This window comes from Solea senegalensis, linkage group LG3 (assembly GCF_019176455.1).
Source record: "Solea senegalensis isolate Sse05_10M linkage group LG3, IFAPA_SoseM_1, whole genome shotgun sequence".
Taxonomy (NCBI): domain Eukaryota; kingdom Metazoa; phylum Chordata; class Actinopteri; order Pleuronectiformes; family Soleidae; genus Solea; species Solea senegalensis.
Genome location: NC_058023.1, coordinates 1,254,168 through 1,279,586, shown reverse-complemented (window position 1 = coordinate 1,279,586; position 25,419 = coordinate 1,254,168). Strand labels below are relative to the sequence as shown.

Below are 25,419 nucleotides of genomic sequence, written 5' to 3'. Positions count from 1 at the left end.
TCTTTTGCAGACATGCTCAGGACAGGTCCCTGGTGTGACATATAAGGTTTCATGCAAATTGGACAACGTACGGCAAAGTTAGCGGGCACTTCCTGTTTAAAATGGCCAACTTCCTGTTCGTCTCTGGAAACATGTTCAGGGAAGGTCCTGTAACTCACATATCTAGTTTTGTGTCAATCGGACAATGCAAGACTTTACTTCCTGTTTCGGGCGTTCCACTTCCTGTAGGGAGGTGACCTTTTACAGACATGCTCAGGACAGGTTGCTGGTGTCACATATAAGGTTTTGTGCAGATCGGACAATGTACTGCAAAGTTAGAGGGCACTTCCTGTTTAAAATGGCCGACTTCCTGTTCGGTCAACGGCGTCTCCGTAAACATGTTCAGGGAAGGTCCCGTAACTCACATATCTAGTTTCGTGTCAATCGGACAATGTAAGACTTTACTTCCTGTTTCGGGCGTTCCACTTCCTGTAGGGAGGTGACCTTTTACGGACATGTTGAGGAAGGGTCTGGGGTCCCACATACTAAGTTTCAAGTGGATACAACAATCCCTGTTGGAGCAGCATCAAAAACTATAAATGTAATTCTGTCTGCTGTCACCAGGGGGCGCTGTATTTGAAAATTAATATTTTCATATAGACGTGTTCAGGGCCGGACTGTCATCAATCCTTGCAAGTTTGGTTCAGATCGGACCAGGATTGGCAAAGTTGTAACAGTTTGTTTTTTTAGAATTTTCTACCACCACCAGGAGGCGCTGTTTTCAAAATGTACCGTTTCAGCAACACAGTCGTCTTCAGCAACTAACCATCATCAACTATAGCAAGTTTGGTTGGGATCAGACCTTCCGTCGCAAAGTTATAAGAGTTTCATTGTCTGTTGTGAAAAATTATTATTATCTCCAACTTTGGCGCCCCCTATCTCGTACGCCATACAATATTTTAAAAAGCTTTTGATAACTTTTGATGCTCAACTCGTCCACATTGATCTCACCAAGTTTGAAGGTGATCGCACAAAAGCTCTAGGAGGAGATAATTGAAATACAAGCTGTCATACTGTCTGCTGTCACCAGGGGGCGCTGTTTTCGAAATTGAATATTTTCATATAGACGTCTTTAGGGCCGGACTGTCATCAATCCTAGCAAGTTTGGTTCAGATCGGACCAGGATTCGCGAAGTTGTAGCAGTTTGATTTTTTGTCCCAAAAATCCGACTTTGCGTCGTTGCCATGGCAACACCGTTAAACGATTCGTCGTCATATTGATCACACATCATCTACCATGTGTTTTGACTGTTGTCACCAATTTTGAGTGCGGTACGATTATCTGTGTAAAAGTTATTCCCGAAATCGTAAAAAAACTTTTTTTTGGTGTATTTTCTTTCACCACAAGGAGGCGCTGTTTTCAAACTTCACCGTTTTTTCATAGACGTCTTCAGCCATGGCCCATCATCAATCATAGCAAGTTTGGTTTGGATCGGACCTTCCATCGCAAAGTTATAAGAGTTTTGTTTTTCTGATGCGAAACATCAGAATCATCACGAACTTTGCCGCCCCCTATCTCGCGCGCCATGTGACATTTGAAAAAACTTTTGATACCGTGAGCTCCTCAACTGGTCCACAGGGACCTCACCAAGTTTGAAGGTGATCGCACGAAAACTCTAGGAGGAGTTAGTTCAAATACCATTGCTGCGAATTCGCCAAAATCGCCAAAAAATCGCCAATCAACCCAAGATGGCGGAATTCCTGTTGGGTTTGGATCATGGTCATAATGTAATTTTTTCTTCATCCTGACCCACTACACATGTGTACCGAATTTCGTGCATGTGCGATATTTGTGTTGGTCATGGTGAATTTGGACAGGTGGCGCCGCACTTATTGGCCCCTCCCACATTCAATTTTCGACGCACATTCCCCGAACCTTTTTCAGACGTAAATTTACACCAGGATTGATGCGGTCACAAAAATTGGTGAGTTTTGGGGTATGGGAAAGGCCTCAAAAAGGCGATTCATTTGGGGGAATAATAAGAATAATAATAATAATAATAATAATCCTTCCAGTTTCAATAGGGTTCTTGCAACCTTGTTGCTCGAACCCTAAAAATAGCTCTGTCACCGCTGATTTGTCACCAGCAGCCGCACAACTCCTCTGGGAACTGACAACAATCACGAGAGAATACACAAATCCACCACGAAAGCTGTTTGTGCCACAGATACGAGGCAGAAATTCACTTCTGCAGGCGGTTTATTTTTAAGTTGATCCCACACACACCATCCTGCAGCTTTAAATACTTGGTGGGACACTAAATCTGCAGCCACAAATAGTCCCAGAATACATTATTCACTTGTGCTGAAACAGTTAGTGGATTATTCCGTTATTAATCCATGACTAAATTAACCGCCAACTATTTTGATCATGGATTCATCTTTGTTTGAATGTTTCTTCAAGAATTAAAATCTGCTTCTGTTTCTTTGCTCCATAAAACAGAGAGAATTACTTTGGTTTGTGGACAAAAACAAGACATTTAAGAACATTTTTATCAAACAGAAGAACCAATATGAGCATTTATGGGAATAATTAAGACATTTTTAAACAGCCCGTTCACAAGTCATCATTTAAAATGTACATCTGCGTTAGATACTAATGATCTGAGCAGAGATGAACACATCACTGTTCAGATGAAAGCTTTAAAAAAACACTTTAGAATGATCTAAGACATGATTGTGGAAACTTCTCTTGGCGACAGCTGTATTATCGTTTTGCTGCAACCTTTGAAAAGTCAGATTGACTGAGGGTGCATCCAACAGGAATGTGTGCTTCACCACATCACCGTGTGCCACGATGTTGTGTTGAGCTAGATTCAACTTTCCAGAGAGAATCAAAGTCTGAGGTCGACAATGACAAAAGAAAATGAAACGAAAAGAGCGACTCGCTGTTGCCTCTTTTCTACAAAGCAGCAGCAGCAGCAGCAGCAGCCGCGGGTTGGGGACAATGATGCTGCAGACATTGTAAGACAAAGCTCTACTGTTAATTATAAAGAGGAGGAGCCTGCCACCTTGCTATATAAGGCCTGAAAGCCTGTCCCCCCTCCTGTATCTGTCACTGGTCCTCTCTCCTCCCCCACTGAGATTTCCAGGCCGTATCCCCGCGCCCTCCTCATCTCCCATCACTGTGGCCTGTGGGGTCCCGGAGGTTCTTCCTGTTCTTATCATCATCATCATCACCATCATCATCTCTCTCCCTCTTGGACTGAGCGGACTCCTAAACCGAAGCTGTCCTCCCACAAGAGTCCACTGTCCTGCACCTTTTGACTCCCTGACGCTTTTCTTGGGACACGGCTCAAGATGCCAGAGCCCACAAAGAAAGGTAGGAGTGTTGGATTCACTGACTGTTCATGTTGCATGACCGTGAGTCTGTGATTCAAGTTGAAGCTTGGTGCAGGAGCTCCATCACTTGTTCACAGGACTCCTCAGTGTTGTTGTGTTACTGGTGTGTGTGTGTGTGTGTGTGTGTGTGTGCATCCTGAGCAGCAACACAAGATCTGAGGTTCATGCACGGATGCTATCGTTGCTCTGCGGTTGCCAGATCTGATAGGTGTGGTCTAGGTGTTGTAACTGGCGAGAAGCGCGAAGATGAAGCACAGCGGAGGAATGTTGATGAGGATGATGCAGTTCAGACAGACTGGGCCAGGGTTGGTCCCCTCAGACCAGCTCTCCACCCATCATTCCAATCCATATTTAACCCCCGGCCCCGCCCTCATGTTCTCCACACCATCATCATGTCCATCAACAGTCCTGTTTAATCTGGTCCTGTCTGTCGTCTGGCATTAGGATATGGTATCACCCACTTTTTTGTTTTGGTTTGCTGATGAGTGACACGCCCATGTAGAGAACATAGAACATCTGACCTTTACCCTAACTGAAGCCAAAACACAGCGTTACTGATCCAAGAGAAAAAGATGCACTCTGTGCTGATGTTAAAAGAATCCAGACATCTGGAACAAACTGCTCTGATCGACGACTTTACGTCTTGTGTTGCATCATCAAGAAAGTTTGGGAAGTTGTAAGAGGGTTAGGAGAAATGAGTGAGTGATGAGTGAGTGATGAGTGAGTGATGAGTGTGTGATGAGTGAGTGATGAGTGTGTGATGAGTGTGTGATGAGTGTGTGATGAGTGTGTGATGAGTGTGTGATGAGTGTGTGATGAGTGCACGTCCCAAAGCAATGGTCCAAGACCATAAACATCTCTGATGCCCTCAGAGACAAAGCTACAGAGAGAAATAGAAGCAGCAGATTCCAGCCTGCTGCAAACACTGCCCAGAAATAGCTGCACAGCCCAGAGAAGCAGATATATGAGGGTAGAAAAGTATTGTTCTTTAAGTCTGAACAGCTGAAGAGGAGGAAGCCAGCACTGTTGTTTTAGACACCGCGCTCTCAAGCCTTTAAAAAGTCCCAACAAGAGATGACGACATGGCTCAGTGGCTTGGAGATCTCTTGGGACTGAGATTCTTGTCCCTGGAATAGTTCAGAATGAGTGCACTTTTAATCCCTATCCCTTGTTCCCTGCCATCTCCACCCCCACACACACACACACACACACACACAGCTCTCCTGTGCCACACGCCAAAACAGACCCCTCCCTGTTACCCTCCATTAAAGACAGATCACGCAGAGGTCGCCCATCAAATGTCTGAGCCTTTGCCCAGAGGACGTCTGATACTGTCCTCACTGCGTCTTCACCGTCCATCACTCTCCTTGGGTTCTGTCCTCTGACACTGTTACAGATTCCACCTCATCAATCACACAGGGACACAGAATACAAAGAGAAAGGCCTGTCAGCAGCTCATTGTCACCTCAGTGAGACTTCAAAGCTTATTGAAGTTCCATGTTAGGATATTTTTCCAACCACAACTGCAATAAACAAGTGTCAATCTAAAACACAGAACGAGGGCTCATCTGAATGAAAGTAATAATAATCTATACTTGGAAAGAAGAAGCCGTCTGCAGTTTGGCTCTTGCTGGAGCCTGAGTGAGCCCCTCTGTCTGCGAGCCAGCAGAGCAACAGCTGAACATACCTGCAGCTCTGTCAGCTGCACTGGGTCCTCCGAGGTAAAACAAAACCTTTCTCCACCCTCATTATCTCAGCGGTGATGAGACAGAGAACGAGCGAGGCTCATTCTCGGGTGCATGATGTGACCCTCCAGGATTGTGGCCCGGTGGCCAGCGGCACATTGTTCGGCAGTGAAGTGAGAGAGCAGCTAATTCTGACAAAGGAATGCTCACGGGAATCGTTACGAACCGAGGAACCAGGAAACAAGGGGCCAGGAGCCAGGAGCCAGGAGCCAAGACAAGAGGGGAGGAAATGGAGGGTAAAAATGGTCAATGCTCATAGAAGGAGTGAGGTTTCCATGTCCCCACCGATGACGACATGGAAACATCAGAGGAGAGAAAAAGCTTTTCTCTAAAGCCAGACATGCTTCAAAATGACTGCTAATGTTCTCAATGTTCTTCACACACACACACACACACACACACACACACACACACACCAGAGAACGTGGTTCTGAACACTGACGTCTTTTTCCTCTGATCTGTATTTTCTGAGATATTTTAACAACTGTTCAAACAAATATTTAATCATCCAATAAGACGGCGGCAGTTCAATGCAAGTCAAGACGTGGGCAAGAAACCTGATTGAAGTGACTTTGATGGTGGCGTGGTTGTTAGTTGTTGGTTGTTGGTGGTCTGAATACTTCAGGATTACAGAGAATGGTCAGAAGAAGAGCAAAGACCCGGCGAGGGGCAGTTGTCAGAGGAGAATAGCCCGGCTGCTGTGAGATAGAAAGGTCACAGCAATTCACCATTCAACATCGATGCACTCGGTCCACTCAGACACATCGTGACCGTCCTCAATAACATCACTCTGAAAGTACAGAGTTTCCCTCTCACCTACTGATCTTCATATCACCTACGACATTTGTGATCTAGTCTCCAGTTATGTTGCAGCCTTTGTTTCCAGGTGAGGATTCAACTGTTTGAAGAACCCTTGTAGATTTGCTTCCTATGGGTCCAAGGCCCAGAACCAAAGCCACGTCTATCAGCTATAAATCTGCCCACCTGGCATTACTTGTCTGAAGCTCTCATGTGTTTGACCTCTGGATGCTTCATGTGCCATTAACCCACTAATAACAAAATGGATGCTTGATGATCTGCTGAGGTCCTGTCGTGAGCGTCTTCCACGCAAACAATAGTTCCTTAAGTCTAGACGAGCACTGAAGGATTAATGCTGAATCAATAAAGTGAACGACTGTGTTTGAGTGTTTGTGTTGATTACATCAGAACTACATGACAACAGATCTTGATTTCTATCTGTCTTTAGATGAGATGCCCAACGGCCAGCCAGAAGGTAAGTGAACGACCAAACACACACACACACACACACACACAGCCAGTCTCTGCTCGTCAGCTCACTCTTCTTCACGGATGACATCTCCACATAAAACTATCCACAGGTTACTCAGAAGTGCAGATCATCGTTTAATAATAAGACAAAGTGATCGTGAACTGAACACGTCTTTGAGCTCCAGAGTGAGCTGCGGCGACAGTGTCTCGAACATTCCACTCGCCGCTCAGCTGATCCTTCCTTGTTGATTCAGCTGACGCCCCCCCCACACACACACACACACACACACACACACACACACACACACACACACACACACACACACACACACACACACACCGGGCTTTGACCTTGGAGCTGCAGCATCTTGAGGTCTTTTTAGGATGAGACTAAAAAGAATGCTGCATAAATAAACTCAGAGATGCCATTCAAATCGTCATGGTGGTTTCATTATATAATAATAAGCAATCATCAACAATAGAATAATCAGTCAAATTTGTAAGGTCACATTTCCTTATTGTGTTAATAATAAATGAAATAATGTACAAAGACAAACAGAAATGTGTCCATTCTTCCAGGTAGTGTCACCATATAATATATAATATATAATATATATGTAGAGAGAGAAGAATTTAAAGCGTAATGGACACACAATAATGTCTGACAAAGCATGACAATTATGAACAGTTAACAAAAACCCAACACTGAATGGTATGATCCAGGCTTTAGTCCTGATAGAATCTCTTTAACGCGCTGTGTTTATGAATAACGACGATTTCTGCAGAAACTTCTAATCCAGCCTCATTTTGAAATATTAACATTATAGATGAAATATATAATATAGATTACAAATTAAAAAGGTTTTATTCCCTGTGAGTTATTTGTTTAAATGAACGGTGAGAATGGTCCTGTACAATGTGACATGTTGTGAACGCAGGTGTGTGTGTGTGTGTGTGTGTGTGTGTGTGAGACTGATAGACGCAGTGTAGAAGCTGAAGCTTTGTGCTTATTAAAAGCAGCTCTTCCATCCACCACTATGTTTGTCACATGCTCAGAAAGTGTTGCCCCAGACAGTAACGGTGCTCCGCCCCCTCCTGAGATTACCTTGGAGGTTTCTCCACCACCAGGTGGGTAAACCGTGATGGACGTGCCCCCCAACCCACTCTCTACAGAACGTTTAGGTGTCTCCATCACACTCACATCACTGGTTTGTTTGGAGTGCGTCATCACGGTTTTTTGTACTTAATTCACTCTGCGAGGCCTGAAAGTGCACTTTTCTTGTGAAGGTATGATTGTTAAATACACCTTTAAGTTCATGGTGTTATGTTTAAATATGCCGCCCCACTACTCTACTGTATATGTGCCGTCTCTAACTGCTCTGATGTAATTGTGTGAGTTAATACAACGAAGGGATTGAGGACGTTGGGATTTACTGAGTGTTCAAATGAAAATACGGGGCACTAGCGGTGATAAAACAAAGAGTACAAATGATGCAAAAGCTTCTTGTGTAGATATCAGCTGTTCTTCTTGTTCTTTGATGATAATGGATAAGAATCTTTGGACTCTAGATTCTAAGACATTGCAATCAGATCATAACCTTGTTATGAGCCTTTTCAACACACTTTACACCACATTATTGATCATTAATAAGGGAAATAACTGGCAGATGAATTGATAATTGTTTTTATATTTAGCTGTTTTGATTTGAATTGTAATAATATACTCAGTAAATCCAAACCTCTTCGATGTCTTTCAGTAAAGATATCGCATGACCAGAAAGACAACCAATCAACAGAGACAACATGGAGATGCAGCTCATTTCTGAAATAAAGAATACAAATATTTTTGAGAATTGTGGCTTTCTGGTCATGATATCCACCTCACTTAAGCAGCCAGTGTCTTGCCTGTGATGCTTGCTGCTCCAGCCTGGCACTTTGTCTGATGTACAGAAGCAGGAGCAGAGGTGAAAGGGCCAGTAGAGACTGTTGGGGAGAAACCAGAGCCCTCAGAGCCTGAGCCGTTACAGGCTGTGGCAGCTCCACAACACAGTCCCCCCACTGAGAATGGCTCAAACCAACCACAGCCTGGTGAGACTCAGGCCAAAGAGCAAACAGAGTCTGCTAACTCTGCAGTAAAGGGAGAGGGCCCTCGCTCTCCCCCACCAGTTGGTAAGTATTCTATCTCCCAGGTCTCCCCTTGTGTAAATGCATGTTTTTATCCCTCCAGCAAATCAGTCATAAACCCTGAAAATCTTCACGATGGCTCAGCAGCTTTGCAAAACGGGCCATTTTTACTCTGCAAGACCTAAAAGTCGGATTAATTTGCAGCAGAAAGCTGAAAAATAACTTCTAATTCCCAGTTCTCACTGACCAGAGGCCAGCATTGATCTGACCTCAAAGAAATGCACCTGTGCTGGCCACGGGTCCTCCAACTTCCTCCAAATGTGTTTTGCGAGTTTTTTTTGTTGAATCTGAGGACCCATTCGGGACCGATCGGGAGTATTTAACATAATCTGCACGTTTGCATCACTCAGGACAGACGTTAATGAGAGGACTGAAAGTTTAAAGTCTTCTATTTCCTATGATTCATGCAGAGCTACAGTAGAGTGGTCGTGCCTTTGTTAAGGCAGATTGAGAAGCTTGGATTAGCACATAAAATAATCTTTTTTCACACACTCTTGATGACATATCAGAAAAATACATTGGTCAAGGTCCAGTGAAGGTCCTGTCTCGCATGTCGGTCTGTCGGTCTTGTTGGCCTGCCGGTGACGGAGGTTTTTGATTGGTGGGTCTATTTGTCAATGACATCTTTATTGCAGATGATGATGAGATAGCCAGTACCCAGTCCACAACACCCCAAGCAGGTTGGTACCATTAACAACTCTACTACTTCCTCATTCCTCTTCGTATTCGGTTGCAATTGCAATGGAGCGCAAAGCATGAGCTGAGGTCAAATCAATGGCCGTCAATCTGGGAGAGCTTTGTGAAACTCCAGATGAACTTTGAAGTATTCACAGGCTACGTAATGTTGTGTCCGACAGCTGAAGACGTTTGTTGGTGTTGAATCTGTAAATATTCTACATGTAGTAAACGTGTGATTTCTACATGCAAAATACCTCCTAGAAGCACATCAGCCTTTATTTACATATCTGAAATGAAGGCAAGAATGTGTGGATATGTCACATGTATATATTCTGAATAAATACATGGATGATTTTGACGTGTTTACGCATAATAATGCACTCGACTGCTTATTATTTGAATAACTGAACAAGCTTGCGTGGCTATTAAAAGGAAACTATTGAATTTGCCTCTCAGATTGTGACCAATGAAAATGAAAAGGTTGTCCTCGCAGGTATCAAGCTGCCCTTTTCTCTCTCTAGCTACTTTAAAATACACTCTGGATTACGTCTTAGTTGTTTACATACATGTCAAGTGTGTAATATTTAGGAGGGTTTATTGGCAGAAATGTAATACACTGCCCTTAAGAGTGTCCTCACTTTACTATGAAATGCTTTGGTTTATAAAGTTATACACAGGCTTCCTTCAAAAGTGAAAGTTTCCTACACAAAGACAAAGGACCTCCCCGTTTCCCAACACGCTTGTGAAAGGGTCGGGTGATGATATTATGATATTATATCATGCTAATATGCAGTGTTGCCATTACATGTCACTGGTTCTGACGCAGCTTATCTCCTTTCAATGATAACTGTGCTTTCTTCACAGAGGACGCCAGTCCACAGAAGAAAGTCTCTGTTGATCTGCATAGTAAGAGCCCTCTGTTAAATCCTCCCACCATCTTAGTGCCAAACAATAAGTTGCTCACTCTAAATGGGAATGACCCACTGTCTGAACACAGAATTTTGGTTTTCAGCACAAGGACCTGACGGTGTTCCACTTTCCCTTTCTAACACATTAATCTACACCCATTAATGGACTGGTGCCATTCTTTTCAATTTCCATTTTAATTATTATACAGATGTTACAGTGTTTTTGTTTTCTGTACACATAAATCGCCATTTATGTGAGTACATTTGGAATTCTGGTCTGTCACATCTAAGTGATCACCAATCAGTGTTCAATCAAATCAATATCAATCAAAATTTAGTCAATGAATTCAAAAAGAGCGTTTGATTCAGAATTCCTTGGGCCTAAGCTTGGAAGTCTTTAATCGCTTGCTGGTGAGTGTGTGCTTGCTTCAGTGGACTTTACAGTACTATTCCTTACAATATGCTGTAAATTTCTCTCTGTCTTTGTTCAGATGATAGCGCCTCTCAGTCATCCAGGGGGAGAAAAGACTCAGGTAATAAAGTGACAGTCGAAATGTAAACGTGTTCACCTTTTTCATCTTTTCCCTACATACAGTATCTGGTCAAATCCATCCTTGCTCAGCAGCTGTCCAGGTATTCTGAAGAGTGTTTTACTTCTGTACTGTCAAAGTGAAAGTGGAATGAATTCACATTCACACCTCCAGGTTCGCACAGAAGAGCGGAGCATCATGGGTTCACAAACACAACTTTTCACTGCACATCCAAGTTTGCTAAAAATGTCCCAAAAAGAAACCTTTTTTTGCATTTCATTATTGTCCGTTTCATGCTTTCCATGTTGCAAAGAGCTTAAAATCTGCTGCTGTATGTGGAGCGAATGCTGAGAATGAGGACATGTGCGTCTTTTTGTCCTCCCGTGTGTCTTTGTAACTCTGCTCTAAACTTTAAGATGGAATGTGAAACGAGGGTGTCGTGAATTCCTTCATATTCTTACACAGTGATGATGTAGATCTTTGTGTCATATAACTGTTTTCCTGAATGACCAGTGTGGTCTCTGGGAGAGGGCCAGAACCCAGAGGACCTGGACAAGCCCGTTGACACTCCACCACTGTCCATACTGCTGATAGAGAAACCTCAAAGTGGCTCCATCCCCGTTGGTGAGTCATGGTACAAATAACAAGTATTAAAAAGTACATTCAAAAGGAAACGATAGAGAAAATGTCCCTCACTAAGTCAACGAGCTGTCTCCATGTCCACAATAAAAGTGACCTTGGAAACATTAGCCACCATAAACTCCAGGTCATAAAAGACAGTTATTATCTCTGTTCAGTGCAATATCTCAGGGATATCTTGAAGGAATCCTTTCAAATTTGGCACAAACATTCACTTGGACTCGATGATGACCTGAAATTCCAAGATCGAGGTCGTGGTGGCCTCAATCAATTTGGAGAAATGTAACTTTAACTGTTGATCGTCTGAAAGTAGTCTTGTTATTAATGTGACTGATTATTCATGTTGTAATACTTTCTGTGTCCAAAGGCGGAGACATCACCTTCGTTGCCAAGGTGGAGGCCAAAGATCTCCTCCGCAAACCCACGGTCAAGTGGTTCAAAGGAAAATGGATGGATCTGGCCAGCAAAACTGGGAAGCACCTCCAGCTGAAAGAGACTTTTGACCGATTAACTAAGGTACGGCAGTGCAGCGAGGCACAGATCGTCAAGCTCCGCCCTCTGTCGTGCTTCATTACATACATACATACATACATACATACATACATACATACATACATACATACTTGAACATGTAAATGTTCGTCCCCTGGCAGGTCCACACTTTTGAGATGCACATTATCAAGGCTAAAGACAACTACGCTGGGAATTACAGGTGTGAGGTCAACTACAAGGACAAGTTTGACAGCTGCTCCTTTGACTTGGAAGTCAGAGGTTTGTCAAAGCAGCGTCGCTCATGATATCAACAATCTCAGTATAAAATGGCACAAAATGCAGAGCAGTGTGTTGCTGTCTTACAGAGGCTGGACAAGGCTCGCAGAATATTGACATACGATCAGCTTTCAAGAGAAGGTAATAAACAAGGACGTGATGTGACTGCAAGACAAGTGGACAGCAGCCATTTTGAATACAGTATTTTCACAGTATTTCCTTTGCAGCTGAACTCCAACAGAACAAATACTGACATCTAACAACAATCTGTCAGTACTCATAAATAGACCTGAAATATAGAGAAAAGTAGAATCATTTCATTGGTTGTAATGTCATTAACCTTTTACAATCAACAGCTGACTCCATGTGGAATTAAAGGCCAACACTTGCATTTTTACAATTCCTTACAAACAATGGGAGGCAACACAAAGCATTCATGGGACATCTCTTGATAAGGTCTTACACAAACCACCTCATGTCGTGCTTTTATTCTGAAAAGGCAAAAAAAGGGAGGGGATTTTGTGTAAGCATCAATCAATCACGTTAGCGTGCGGCTATCGCATTGATTGACGTCAGAGTCTTTGGCTTTGTGTTGCTCTGTTAGCATTGTTTTATAGTGAAACTGATTTCTGATTAAATCTCTATTAATCTCTCCTTGTTAACAACAGCAGTGAAGGACAAGAAGATGCAGGGGAGCTTGACTTTAGTGGTCTCCTTAAACATAGGTGAGAATCACATCCCAACACCAATGGATTTTGGTCTCTTCACAATCTTTAGGCCACTTTTTTTGGATGTGCTTCTTTTGCTTCTTTAAAACCTTTTGTGAATTTGATTTGTGGCAAGCACATGTCTGCATCAAGACTACATGACACTACGACAGGGGTTTTCAAAGTCCGACATGGTCGGGCTCTCACTTACACAAAACTACTGCATACCGCAAAGATATTTATTTAGGATTTGGCAACGTGACTTCATTGAAACCACACAGAATGACTTAGCGCCACTCCCTGTCTATGACTGCCTTTGAAATCATTTTGAAATCATCTTCTGCACACCATAATGCATATTTGCCTATTTGAGACGATACAGTGCAGCGAATAAGTGTGAGCACTGAAGGATGCAGACGGCTGCCAAAAATATCCATTTATTTTGGGCTTGTCTCTTTTTCTCCCCTCCATATATTCAGAAATCAAAGGTTAGTACAGAGAAAACCATATAGGTTTTAAAACGATTAGACCTTACTGCGGGTGAGTATGTAATCCTGTAGAGTCCCCAGCATGACTGTAGATTTAGGAGCGAGAGTAAGAGTGTTGGCCTTCTGTAGTACGGTAACACTTCATTTGAAGGCAGCATTTCTAAACGCTCTGTCGGCAATCAGTGATGATGGGAATGGGCTTTGCATCACAAACAGCCTGAGGTGACTGCTTTACATCGACTTGTAAAAGTCACCCTTTATGAGGCAAAGACCACCATTTTGGATCATTAAGGATGTGCTCGTGGGCCACTGAGAAATGATGCTGTAAAATAGTGTTATCGCTACATTGTCGTTTTATTTCAATTTAGAAATATAAGACAAAAAACACCATGTTTATGTTTTTCGTAATTGCCTGACAATAAACGGATGAGAAATACATGCAACAATATTGAATAATACTTTACGCTATTCACCTGCAATCTTTCAGACATTTGAGTAAATGTCAAGGAAAGACTGACTGAATGTTCTTTATATAAACTAATGTAAACTATGCACTCATATCCGGGGGCGATGTTTCCTAACATCTCTGCTAACATCTCCTATAGTCACATAAATCATCTAACAGCGTCAGAGCATTTTCTGAAGTGATCACTCAAACCAACAGTAAACAAAGGGATGGGCCGGACACTAAAGTGAAAAAAGTCATTTAAGTCGTTTCAGCGGTCGAGTTCCGTTTGTGTACGCTGTTGTTGTGACTGCGCGTTTTCATGATTCTGGGGCCCTAACCCTAACCCTGGTCAAAGACGGTGTCACTAATGTGGTGTCGATTTTACAGATCACAAGATAGCACCAGACCGAGCCCCAGAGAATATAAAGAGAGCCAGACCCTGAACCAGACAGGTGTTCAGAGTCACACACAGTCAGGCTGAAGCCAGTCTAGTTCCCTCAGGAGAACTCTGGTCTATCTTGAACAGTTCAGAGGAAAAAGGGCGTACATGCTTTAGAAAACAGATTTTTACCCTCAACAACTCTAGATGAAGGAGAAAACACACCTGTGTTTAGTATCAATAGTGCTGCTACCGTGTCACTCCAGAGCCAGGATTAAAGCACAGCTCACTCAGCCCATCCCTTTGTGTGACATGTCCCGAGGAACACTCTCAAAGCAACAGATTTAAAATGACTCAGAAAACATTGTTCCAGGCACACAAAATATGTTCAAGTAAAACTTTGCATCGCTGAGAAGGAAGTGGGAAATCTCCTACCTTTCACAGCCTCCTCCATCAGAGTTTAGTGAGCAGTTCCTCGGGACACGTCGCAAAACACCAGCCTGTGACTCCTTCCCTCACAATGTTCCTTCACATACGGCACCACTAGGGAGCCGAAACCAGATGACACTCCTGAGGTGGATGTGTGGGAGATCCTGAAGAACGCTCGGCCAGACGAGTACGAGAAGATCGCCTTCATGTACGGCATCACAGATCTGCGAGGTCTGCTCAAACGGTTGAAGAAGATCCCAAAAGAGGAGAAGAAGAGTGAAGGTAAATGAAGGAGAGTTTCCTCGCAAACTGACTTTCAATGCCGTTGCAAATGCTGTGAACTGAATTGTTGTCTTTTCTAAGCTTTTGCAAAGAAGCTTGACCCCTCCTACCAGGTGGATAAAGGTGGGAAGATCCGCCTGGTGGTGGACCTCGCTGATCCCACTGTGGACCTCAAGTGGTACAAGAACGGACAAGAAATCAGACCCTCGCCCAAGTATGCAGTGACGTCTTCTTTTGTTCATCTCGTCTACTTCCTGTCAACACAGCACAAATGAAATTCATTTTATTTATCAAAAAGAAAATGCAACTCATTTGTGAAGATTTGAAGTATTCTGTGTTTTTCATTTTGTCAGCACTCAAAAGCACAATGGTTCACATGTTCCTCTCCACACACACATCAGAGTAAACCGTGACCAGGTCAGCTTACACTATAAATCATATGTGAACCATTGACAGCTGATGCCAGTGAACAAATAACAATATCTCAGTTTCCATACAGTCTCATAATATAGTCATTATGAGTTTAGGTTGGAGTTTGGGTGTGAACGCAGTGTACGACGTCTACTGTTGCCAATAACTGTTGTACATGTCCTTCTTTGTGCAGGAAAAAGGTGGTACCTCCTTCACAGGTCTTTAACAGAGTCTGGCTTTGGAACAGATCAAATGTTACGTGAAAGGAGTCACATGTGATGACAAATTCAATTTGGCTCATGTTTCCTTCATTTTTCAACATGGTGACATTCTGAGTATGTACACAGCCAGCCTAGTTTCCTTCAGCAGTTGGTGGAGACCAAAACGGAGCTAAAAGAAAAACACAGAGTTTGGAACAACCTTTACATGCGGGACGTGTAGACCATATATGATAAGACACATCAGGCCAGGGCAACATAGTGTCGCACACCAATAAATTCAACAAAGGAAAAAGAGCATGGCTAACTGCTGTGCGCTGACATTATGTGTTATATTTTCTTGTGTTCTTCCCTCCTAAACGTGATGATTGTTTATCAAACCATGGAGTGCAGTTTGTCTCGCTCCAAACTTTACCCCCACAGAAAGGTGCAGTACAGATGAGAGTAAATCATAACGTGACAAACTGAACCGAACTGTGCTACTTAGTGAAAAGACTAAAATCTTCCACAATCGACATCAATGTTATAACTAACATTATGGGCATAAAGTCAGAATAGCGTTCAAAGCCATTCTACGTTAAAGCCATTTAGGAGGTTACTGCTGTTTTCTGGTTTTGGTCACCTGTGGCTCGTTCTCCAGGACACCGTGTTCTTGAGACCTCACTGTCTGCTGTAACACTTTTGCTGACTGTACCCATCCAGGCATGATGTCTCTCTGTCTTTGTCTGTTTGTCTGTAATGTCATGGTGCTGCTTCCTCTCTGTGGCCCTATTCTGGCTCCACTGCCGACCTTTAGTCAAAGGAAGTAAGTTCATTTGTAGTCAGTTCTGACTTCATGCTACCCTTACTGTCAAGTCCACTTTCTGTGCATTTGATGCATGTTTTCTGAACAATGATGACATGTTTGTTTTGTTCTAATGTAATTGGAATATTTTACCTTCAGTACTGTGATTGTTTATTGACCGCTCTCAAACCTTCTTCCCTAGTAGAAATGCTTGATATCATATTGCCTAAGGTTTCCTTAGTTGGCCAGTGATGTAACTAATGGACTTGCTGTTCAGGTATATTTTTGAGCATAAGGGCACACAAAGGATTATGGTCATCAACAACTGCTCCATGAACGATGATGCAGCCTATTGTGTCGCTGCAGGAGATGAGAAGTGCACCACAGAACTGTTTGTCAAAGGTATGTGGCAGGGTTCTGTTGACAGATGCTTTTACTCAAACTCATCAAAAACTGACTTCTGTTTCTTCTTCTGTTTCTTCTTCTTCTTCTTCTTCTTCTCATCGTGTCTTACAGAGTTGCCAGTTAAGATAGTTAAAGGCATCGAGGCTGTGAAGACCACAGTGAACGAGAGGATCGAGCTCGAGTGCGAGGTTACAGAGGAAGGCGCTCAGGTCAAATGGTAAGAAGAAAAGAACGTTATTCAAAGGTGTATGATTATGTCAGAACACAGGAGCATTGCATTGATGACTGATGAATGCTTCCTCCTCCAGGATGAAGAACGGTGTTGAGGTTCCAACAGGAGTGCGCTCGAGATACCGAGTCAAATGTGAGGGAACCAAACACTTCTTGGTGATTGATGACGCCTCCAGAGAGGACACTGGGACATACTCCATAATGGCCAGTGGTGGCACATCTGAGGCTCGTGTACAGGTTGACTGTATGTAGAATGTTGACTTTTCTTTGAAGTAGTTTTATAACTTAAAAATTGGAACTATAACACGCTCTATTATGATCTGCCAATGTGCTTCCTCAGTGAAACCACTGAAGATCTTCCAGGACCTGCAGAATATGACAGTGAAGCTGGGCCAGCCCTTTAAACTGCACTGTGAGATTTTTCCAGGCAACGTTCCAGGCCGTTGGTACAGGAATGGACAGCTGATCCAGCCCAACGACCGCATCAACATCATACACAGAAATAAGTATGTTGTCTCTGATCAACTAAGTCATTCAAAAGCAGTTTCTCAACCACATGATAAGTTAAGATGTGATATCAATTTGTTTTTTTAGAGTCCACCGCCTTGAAATTGAGTCCAGCTCTCTTCACGATGCAGGAGATTACACTTTTGTACCTGAGGGATATTCACAGAGCCTCGCTGCCAAAGTTCACATCATTGGTATGAACAAAAGCAACTTCCCTCAAATGGAAAATTGAAGAAGATCTCTCAATATGTTCTATCCTTTCTTAATTTTTTTACAGACCCTCCACAAGTGCACTTGGACAGCTTGAATTTCCCAGACAACACTGTGACAATTGTGGCAGGAAACAAACTTCGCTTGGAGATACCCATCAGTGGAGAACCAGCGCCCAGAGTAGTGTGGATGAAGGGAGAACGAGTGAGTCTTAAACTCTGATTAAATATAAATCTGTGTGTTTTTTATTACTGTCGTCAAACTCCAGCAAAATCGGAATACATGGGTACAAGTCGTTAGTAGAATCACAAAGCCTTCTATTAAACTTCCTTTTAAAGGTTGATAGTCTTTCTGCCTCTTCGTCTCAGGTCATTCTTGAGACAGGCCACCGCGTCCGAGCTGAAACATACCCCGATCACACCAGTCTGACGATTGAAGTCACAGAGAGGGAGGACACGGGGAACTATAAGATAGTGCTGCAGAATGAGGCTGGTGAGGCCACAGCCAGTGTCAAAATCAAGGTAGTAGGTAAGACATCGTGAGACTTCAATCTACAGAGCACAAAGAACTGTTTAAAAAAAAAGGGGTGTTTTTTGTACTCTCAATAAAATGTTGTGTTGCCCGCAGACATTCCTGATCCTCCAGAAGCTCCATTGGTCCCAGTGATCGGAGGTGACTGGTGTTCTATGACATGGGAACCACCAAAATATGACGGGAGTTCACCAATATTAGGTCACTATTATGTCTTATTTATTACCACAGTTTAAATGGAAGTGTTGGTTTTACATGCAAAGCTCTCTGATCCTTTGGTACAGGTTACTTTATCGAGAGAAAAAAGAAACAGAGCTCCAGGTGGATGAGACTGAACTTTGACCTGATCAAAGAAACCTCATTCGAACCCAAGAAGATGATTGAAGGCGTGCCATATGAAGTGCGGATCTTTGCGGTTAATGCCATTGGTGTTTCCAAGCCCAGTGAACCATCCAAAGCCTTTACTCCTCTTGGTGAGTAACCTTGTGTCTCCAAACTCTGGCCTTCAACCTGTCACTGGCAATCTGTCAATCATTTGTCAGATAAGGCTTCCCTTCATCTAACCATCATCTCCTAGTAGTGAATCCATTTTTGATAGCGCATTTGTGATTTGACCCTGGTACCCGGGCAACACAGCTGTTCCTCCCCGTACCCCACCATCCCAAGCGTTCTGACTGTGACATGCAGCGGCTTTAGAGGATCTTAAATGTGTCTCTATAATCGCTGCCAAATAATCTGTGGATTAGAGGTTCGGGAGCGCAGTTCTTTTGGGAAGAGGGTCAATAGAAGACAGCAAGCATGGGGACCAATGAGTTCTGATAGGGAGGGTGATGAGAGAGAGGACTCTTGTGCTCATGTGCTAGTGATTTACCAAAAATGGATGTTTTCTGATCTTCACTTTCATTGTTGGTAATTAAAACTGTGATCTCTGACCACCCAGCTGTGACCAGTGAGCCCACTATGTTGGCTGTGGACGATGTTACCGACACCACCGTTACTGTTAAGTGGCGCCCTCCAGAAACTATTGGCGCAGCTGGTCTGGACGGATACCTGGTGGAGTACTGCATAGAAGGAAGTGAGTCAGTTACCAAGCCAAGAAAAAGCCCTTGAGACGCAGCCACAGACAGTAACACCTACAAAAAAGTTCTGTCAGTTGTGATCACAGACAATTCAGTGTTCTCACATCATCTGGTTGTTACCACAAATCTAGTCTTGTATACAAACCAAGCAAATATGACAAGTGAACAACTGGACTGTTGTTTTCCTACAGCTGATGAATGGATATCCTCTAACAAAGAGCTGACAGAGAAAACAAAGCACACCATCACTGGTCTGACTCCAGGGTCTAAAATCTTAATTCGTGTCAAGGCTGTCAACGCTGCTGGAGAGAGCACTCCGAGGACCCTTCAGCACTCTGTCATGGTCAAAGAGGTTATTGGTGAGCTGTGACATCTTTGTCATGTGTTGTGTGTTATGCCGCGACCAGAAACATCCTTCTGTAACGTACCTTCTGATCCATCTCGGCAGAACCACCAAAGATCCGTGTGCCACGACACCTGAAGCAGACGTACACTCGTAGGGTTGGAGAAGCGGTCAACCTTGTGGTGCCATTCATGGTAACTCTTCCAACTCCATCGTTCTGTTGTGTCTTGGTGTAGAATAATTCACCCATGCTGATCGGCGTGATGTCTGTAGGGCAAACCCAGGCCAAAAGTCAACTGGTTGAAGGACGGTAACCCCATCGAGCCTACCCACGTCAGCATCCGTAACACAGACTGCGACAGCATCATCTTCATCCGTAAGGCAGAGCGCAGCCACTCTGGGAAGTACGAGATGACAGTGCAGGTTGAAAACCATGTGGACACAGCAATCATTGACATACAGATTGTAGGTGAGAAAATGGACCATGTTCTTGAAGCACTACTTTTCACTAGTGATTCTACCAATACTACTAAATCAAATGACAGCAAACTGTGAGCTCACTGTCCTTTCACTGACTGTTAGATCTACCTGGACCTCCCTTAAGTGTGACGATTGAGGATGTATGGGGAGGAAATGTGGCTCTGGTCTGGACACCACCAAAGGATAGCGGCAATGCCCCAATAACAGGCTACACCATTCAAAAAGCAGACAAAAAGACGATGGTAAAAGATGGATTTATACTAATAGTGACCTCTTACAGGGAACTTCCTGCTTATATTTGACTTCTCTACAGAATAAACACCACCTGCTTCACTCTGCTTTTCAGGAGTGGTTCACGTGCATTGAGCACTACCATCGCAACACCATCACCATTACAGAACTGGTGGTTGGGAACGAGTACTTCTTCAGGATCTTCTCCGAGAATATGTGCGGCCTGAGTGAAACCGCCACCCAAACAAAGAAAAGTGCCCTCATCGTCAAAGACGGTACAGCTGACTGTGGCGTGACTGTGTGGCTGTGAGGCTGTGAATGGTTGAGAGATGGGAGAATGTTCATTTGTTTACTATGACTGCATGGTACTGTTGGACTTATAATCTTATCATTTCTGATGGGGGAAAATGCTTCCAAAGCTTTCACTTTGGAACAAATCACACTGGTATTGCAGACTGAAACTGTCCATAAAGCATTTGTTTACTTTGCTGCCTTCTGCTTTTTTACCGCTGGTACTGTCAGCCCTAAAAACATTTGTGTCTCAGTCTCAGCCGACGATAAATAAAGAACAATTGTCTTTCCCTCATCACTTAGGCAATTCCCCGCATGATACCGCTCAACGTCAGTATCATGCACAACCCCATTCCTTTACCCTTCCCCCAACAGGCATGCAGCTGAAAATGCCCGAGTACAACGACCATGACTTCAAGGAGGCACCAAAGTTTACGCAGCCGCTGATCAACACTTTTGCCGTCGCTGGCTACAATACTACTCTCAACTGTAGTATCCGTGCCAATCCTAGGGTGAGTAGAAGAACAGCAGGCAAAAATGGTAAATGCTTAACCCTCACATTATACTGGGGTAATGTGGGACTTCTTTTCCTCATAGTGTGCAAATATAAACAATATAAATACAGTGATATATGTACAATTTGAATGGAAGAGTCCAGTTATTTTAAAAAACTATTGTTGTTAATTGTTATAGTATGCACTATTATCTCAATGGTAATTAGAGTATAGTGAGTAGTATAGTATAGTAATTATAGTATCAGTCACAGGTTAGTTGAACTTTTTAGTATCTAAAACAAATAAAGGGGTAAAATTATAACCCAAAACATTGGTTTTGAACTTTAATAAGAGGTTACTGACAACACTTTAAGGGTAGAGACAACACAATAATCCCAGGTTATGCAAATTTCAATACTTTCTACAATCCGTCTGCTGGAATAAGTTCTTTATAATGTTGACATTTCTGTGTCTGCCTGCAGCCCAGAGTGATGTGGATGAAGAATAAGATCATCATTGTTGACGACCCACGCTATCGCATGTTCAGCAACCAGGGCGTATGTACTCTAGAGATCAGAAAGCCCAGCCCCTACGATGGAGGCGTCTACACCTGCAAGGCCATCAACGATTTGGGAGAGGCCCAAGTGGAGTGCAAGCTGGAGGTCAAAGGTCAGTGTGTCGCGAGAGGCTAAAGCTGTGCGCCTACCTGGGTATCTGTCTACATCAGAACATGGTTTCCCAACGTTCCTTTTATTTTATTCTTAATTTCGTCGATCTTATCATTAGTCACATCATACATTTAAAGCGTCTTTTTTGAGGGTCTTTACTGAATCATCTTCATAGAAAGAAATAAGGAACCATTTCACATTTTACAATTACAGTCATCGTTAATCAGTAAAAAAAAACCAAAGGCAACTTTAGGAAACCAACTCCACCAGGATACCGTTGTGTTTGAACTGTGTGTTACAGTCGACCAAATGGCTGACCATACAGGCGATGGACATGTAAGTATCTCGACTGGGTTGCACCAGACATTTGTAAATTCATTGCTGAGGTTTTTGAGTCTTTCTGACATTTGCAGAGACCAATAGTCATAAAAGTGGTTTGAAACCATCACAATTTTATGGTAAATCTTCCAAATGACCTACAAATGACAAATGAAGATTTAAATCAGATGCTAGGAGACCCAACATGAATCATATTTGCATGCATTAATAAATATTTGTGAATAAATGGAAAATAGATGATGAAGCTGACCTAGCAAGTACATTAGTACAACTACAACTAAACTAACCAGATTTTCTGCACAATTCTTTTACTCTTTACTAAATGGGTCATAAAGATTTTGGCAGGCTAATGCACAAACAGCTACTTCTTGCTGTAACTGGGTGCACATATGAAGCAATAACAAAGGAAATGTGTAACTAGATTATAACCAAGGTTCGAACTTATGAACATCTGGTGCAATGAGCTCCTGGTCAACCATTTTCCAAAGAGATTTAAATAATGACACCATGATAATCCACTCCATCAGCACATGTAAAGGTTTATCCCCCTGTGTTATCCAGCCATCATGTTCATCATCACAACACACCACATCAACACACCTCAGTAGACATAACGTATAGAGCTGTGATGTTTCTGTGTTGTATTATTTTATGTCTCCATCTTAAACTATTCTCCACAGATTCCAGTGTTAACTCCTCATATAAAAGAGTTCAGTAATAACCCGACAGAATTCCATGGTGAACACATATAACTCCACGTAAACATTGTGTTAACCCCTCTTCTCTTCTCTCTCCCCCAGTCCAAACTCAAGAATTGTGAATGTATGTTCTTAAAAAGGTAAGCTTTCATATGGTTTTGACATATGAAGCTTATGTCACTCATTATGTAGGTCAGTGAGACTGAAGCAGCTTCTCTTCGCCGAGAAAAGAGGAACCGCAGAAATAAAACAGGACTTGCATGGCTGCTGTTTGCTAAATGATACCACAAAGAAACCCTTAGCTGGCTGACTTAAAACAACCGCGTTTGGAATGATTACATTGAAATTGTGTGAATTTAAAGACTGTCATGTAACTTGAACCACAGAAAAGGTGAGTAAAAAGTGAACAAAGTTTCTCACTCAACTCAACAAACAAACAAAACTGAGATAAAAACGAAACAAACTAACACTGGGTATGTTGTACGTGTTTGGAAATAGGATTGTGTTTGTTGCAGTTGACTAAAGACATCATTCATCTGGATTATTGCACTATTTCAGAGCAATCAACTAGGTCTTAGTTTCATCCGAGCACATACTAACTCCCTACTACACGACTGTTAGCAGGTTTTAAACTACACAGCAATAACTAAAGACCATATAGCGATACATTCAATTCTAATTGTAACACAAAAACACAATAGGTAAGGAATCAGGACACAACACACTCATTTAAAGGCACAGTGTGTAAAATGGACCTACAGTATGTAAGTAAGAAACGTTTAGTTTATTTTGTATTATTCATTGTAAAAAAAAATAGGGATTCACTTTTTACCGATATCTCAAACCCAAGTATCTAATGACACTGATATTGGTCCGATACAGTCATTTTAGACCTTTTAAACTATGAAGCTGTTAACAACACATTTGTGACTGTGTGACAAATATTCTTCTCCCATAAATCATAAATAAACAGCCTACAACATGACTCAGCAAAAACGCCGTTGCTGTTTTTTTATCCGTCCGATATCCGGACCAGTATTGGACTGATGCTGACTATCATATACGAGCTCATCCCATAAAAACATGGTGATCCAAAATGGAGGCTGATATAAACATGAAAGGCTCAGTCTGGAGTCATTTATTTATACAATCAGGGGATTGTATAATTTTACACACTGCACCTTTAAAAATGTTTGCACTCGTATTCGTATGTGAGCTTCTCTCTTTTGACTCCCTGTCCAGAGCTGTGAACATCTTGCTTTGTTTGTTTTTGCTTTATCAGCCTGTTGCTCTTCCTCCTCCTCCTCCTCCTCCTCCTCCTCCTCTCCTTCCTCTTTCTGTTCTTCCTTCTTCACATTTTGTCTCTGCATCTCCCAACAATATGGTGAGAGTTTTTCCTCTCGTCCCCCAGGGGGGTTCACCTTCTACGAACTCATGCAACGTGGAGTGCCCCTAAATCTGATTGACAAGTACATGAGCGAGGCGAAGGTTGCGGAGCAGGAGAAGTAAAATTGGACAGAATGCAATGAGACATTTTTAGCTTTACGGACTTCTGCTGCTATTTGTGATCCTCTTCTCTCACCGACCGAGGTTGGCGGCCAGAAAGTGGACGGCGGCGTGGACGGTGGGACAGATAGAAGGGCGTGTGTGTCCTGGTCTGGGCTGCAGCATGCTTTTTACCATAGGGAAAATAAAGCAAGTTGACTTGTTGGTCCGTCACCCTCTTGTGTTTTGAAAGACTGTTGGCTCAGATGCATGTCAGCAGTGTTTTGGTTCCAGCTTTACAAAGTTCATTTAGTGTGTAAAAAAAAACAAAAAAACAAACATATACAAAGCACTTATACACAAACATTGACACACATACAGTAGTTCTTTTTGTTGAAGAAGACATACTGCAAAGAAAAGTTTGGCGTTTGTACGGTGTTGCAGAAATACGTGGTAAAAAAACTGTAAAAAAGACTTGAGTGATGTTGGAACATGAATGTGTTGAAGATTATTTTTTCTGAAATGATTCATTTCTGTGTAAGTTATGTCAGATAGAAAATGTAGAGGTTTACACACACACACACAGTCCACTGCATGACACATTATGATTTTTGAATTCATATTGGACTTGATGCTAGACTGAGGCTCAGACATGTGTGCATGTCTTTACCTTTGCAATTATGGGAAAAATAAAAGAGTTCATGTAAAAACAGACAGAGTCATTCTTGGGGACAGTAATACGATCCAAAACCTTTACTTTTCTGTTTTCAAATAGACATAGCCAAGCAGAATCAGTTTTTCTACCCATATTATTATATAAGTAGTACTCTCATAAATATTGTTGACTAGTTTATATACATTATTGGGGCTTCGGTGAATATAATAGCACTTATGGGAAATCCATTAAATGTTAAGATGAGGAAAAACATACCTGTTTGAGGTCTCGCGGTTTTCTTGAGGGTTAGTCATTGTTTTAAAAACGCTGAAAACAGCGGTATAGAAATGAAATAGACTGGGTGTAAATGTTGTACATTAGCTAAGTAAATTGTACGTTTATTAATTGTGTGCGTATATAAATAATCTTTACAAAAACTCTCAACATAAATCAAATCCTGCCGCTCAGTCCTCGTTTGAACTTCCCGGTACATCAGTCATATCATTCCCTTCCGGTCTCTCGCTT

General features: G+C 42.5%; 1 protein-coding gene and 1 long non-coding RNA gene across 13 annotated transcripts; one reads left to right on the top strand and one right to left on the bottom strand.

Moving 5' to 3' along the window:
* The first annotated feature begins 3,105 nt into the window (after positions 1-3,105).
* Positions 3,106-24,773, top strand: mybpc1 (myosin binding protein C1). 12 transcript variants are annotated; one of them, XM_044020081.1, is made up of 34 exons: positions 3,106-3,360; positions 6,372-6,398; positions 7,451-7,522; positions 8,345-8,563; positions 10,121-10,162; positions 10,656-10,697; positions 11,208-11,318; positions 11,701-11,849; positions 11,987-12,104; positions 12,191-12,242; positions 12,770-12,826; positions 13,288-13,296; positions 14,671-14,834; positions 14,916-15,048; positions 16,260-16,268; positions 16,525-16,649; positions 16,764-16,869; positions 16,961-17,127; positions 17,224-17,389; positions 17,478-17,584; positions 17,668-17,804; positions 17,969-18,128; positions 18,228-18,332; positions 18,416-18,604; positions 19,072-19,206; positions 19,402-19,569; positions 19,659-19,747; positions 19,827-20,022; positions 20,136-20,275; positions 20,380-20,539; positions 20,931-21,067; positions 21,532-21,718; positions 22,857-22,894; positions 24,166-24,773. In XM_044020081.1, exons 1-33 carry the CDS (start codon positions 3,339-3,341, stop codon positions 22,874-22,876), a joined length of 3,720 nt encoding a protein of 1,239 aa, XP_043876016.1. In that variant the 5' UTR covers positions 3,106-3,338; the 3' UTR covers positions 22,877-22,894; positions 24,166-24,773. The 12 variants fall into 12 exon arrangements, with proteins under 12 accessions (XP_043876016.1, XP_043876009.1, XP_043876015.1 ...); XM_044020074.1 differs by lacking the exon at positions 22,857-22,894; XM_044020080.1 differs by lacking the exons at positions 7,451-7,522; positions 22,857-22,894.
* Positions 15,027-25,419, bottom strand: LOC122765728. Its single transcript, XR_006360002.1, has 3 exons — positions 25,171-25,419; positions 19,639-19,820; positions 15,027-15,088 (listed from the first exon to the last, which is right to left on the bottom strand). It is a non-coding gene; the product is annotated as an uncharacterized LOC122765728 (long non-coding RNA).

What these genes read in the sequence shown, in the direction of transcription:
- mybpc1 (XM_044020074.1), top strand. Translation starts at nt 3,339, where the DNA reads ATGCCAGAGCCCACAAAGAAAG. An exon ending in GGCTCGTGTACAGGTTGACT is followed by an intron (nt 17,128 to 17,223) that starts GTATGTAGAATG and finishes GTGCTTCCTCAG; the next exon opens with TGAAACCACTGAAGATCTTC. An exon ending in AACATCATACACAGAAATAA is followed by an intron (nt 17,390 to 17,477) that starts GTATGTTGTCTC and finishes TTGTTTTTTTAG; the next exon opens with AGTCCACCGCCTTGAAATTG.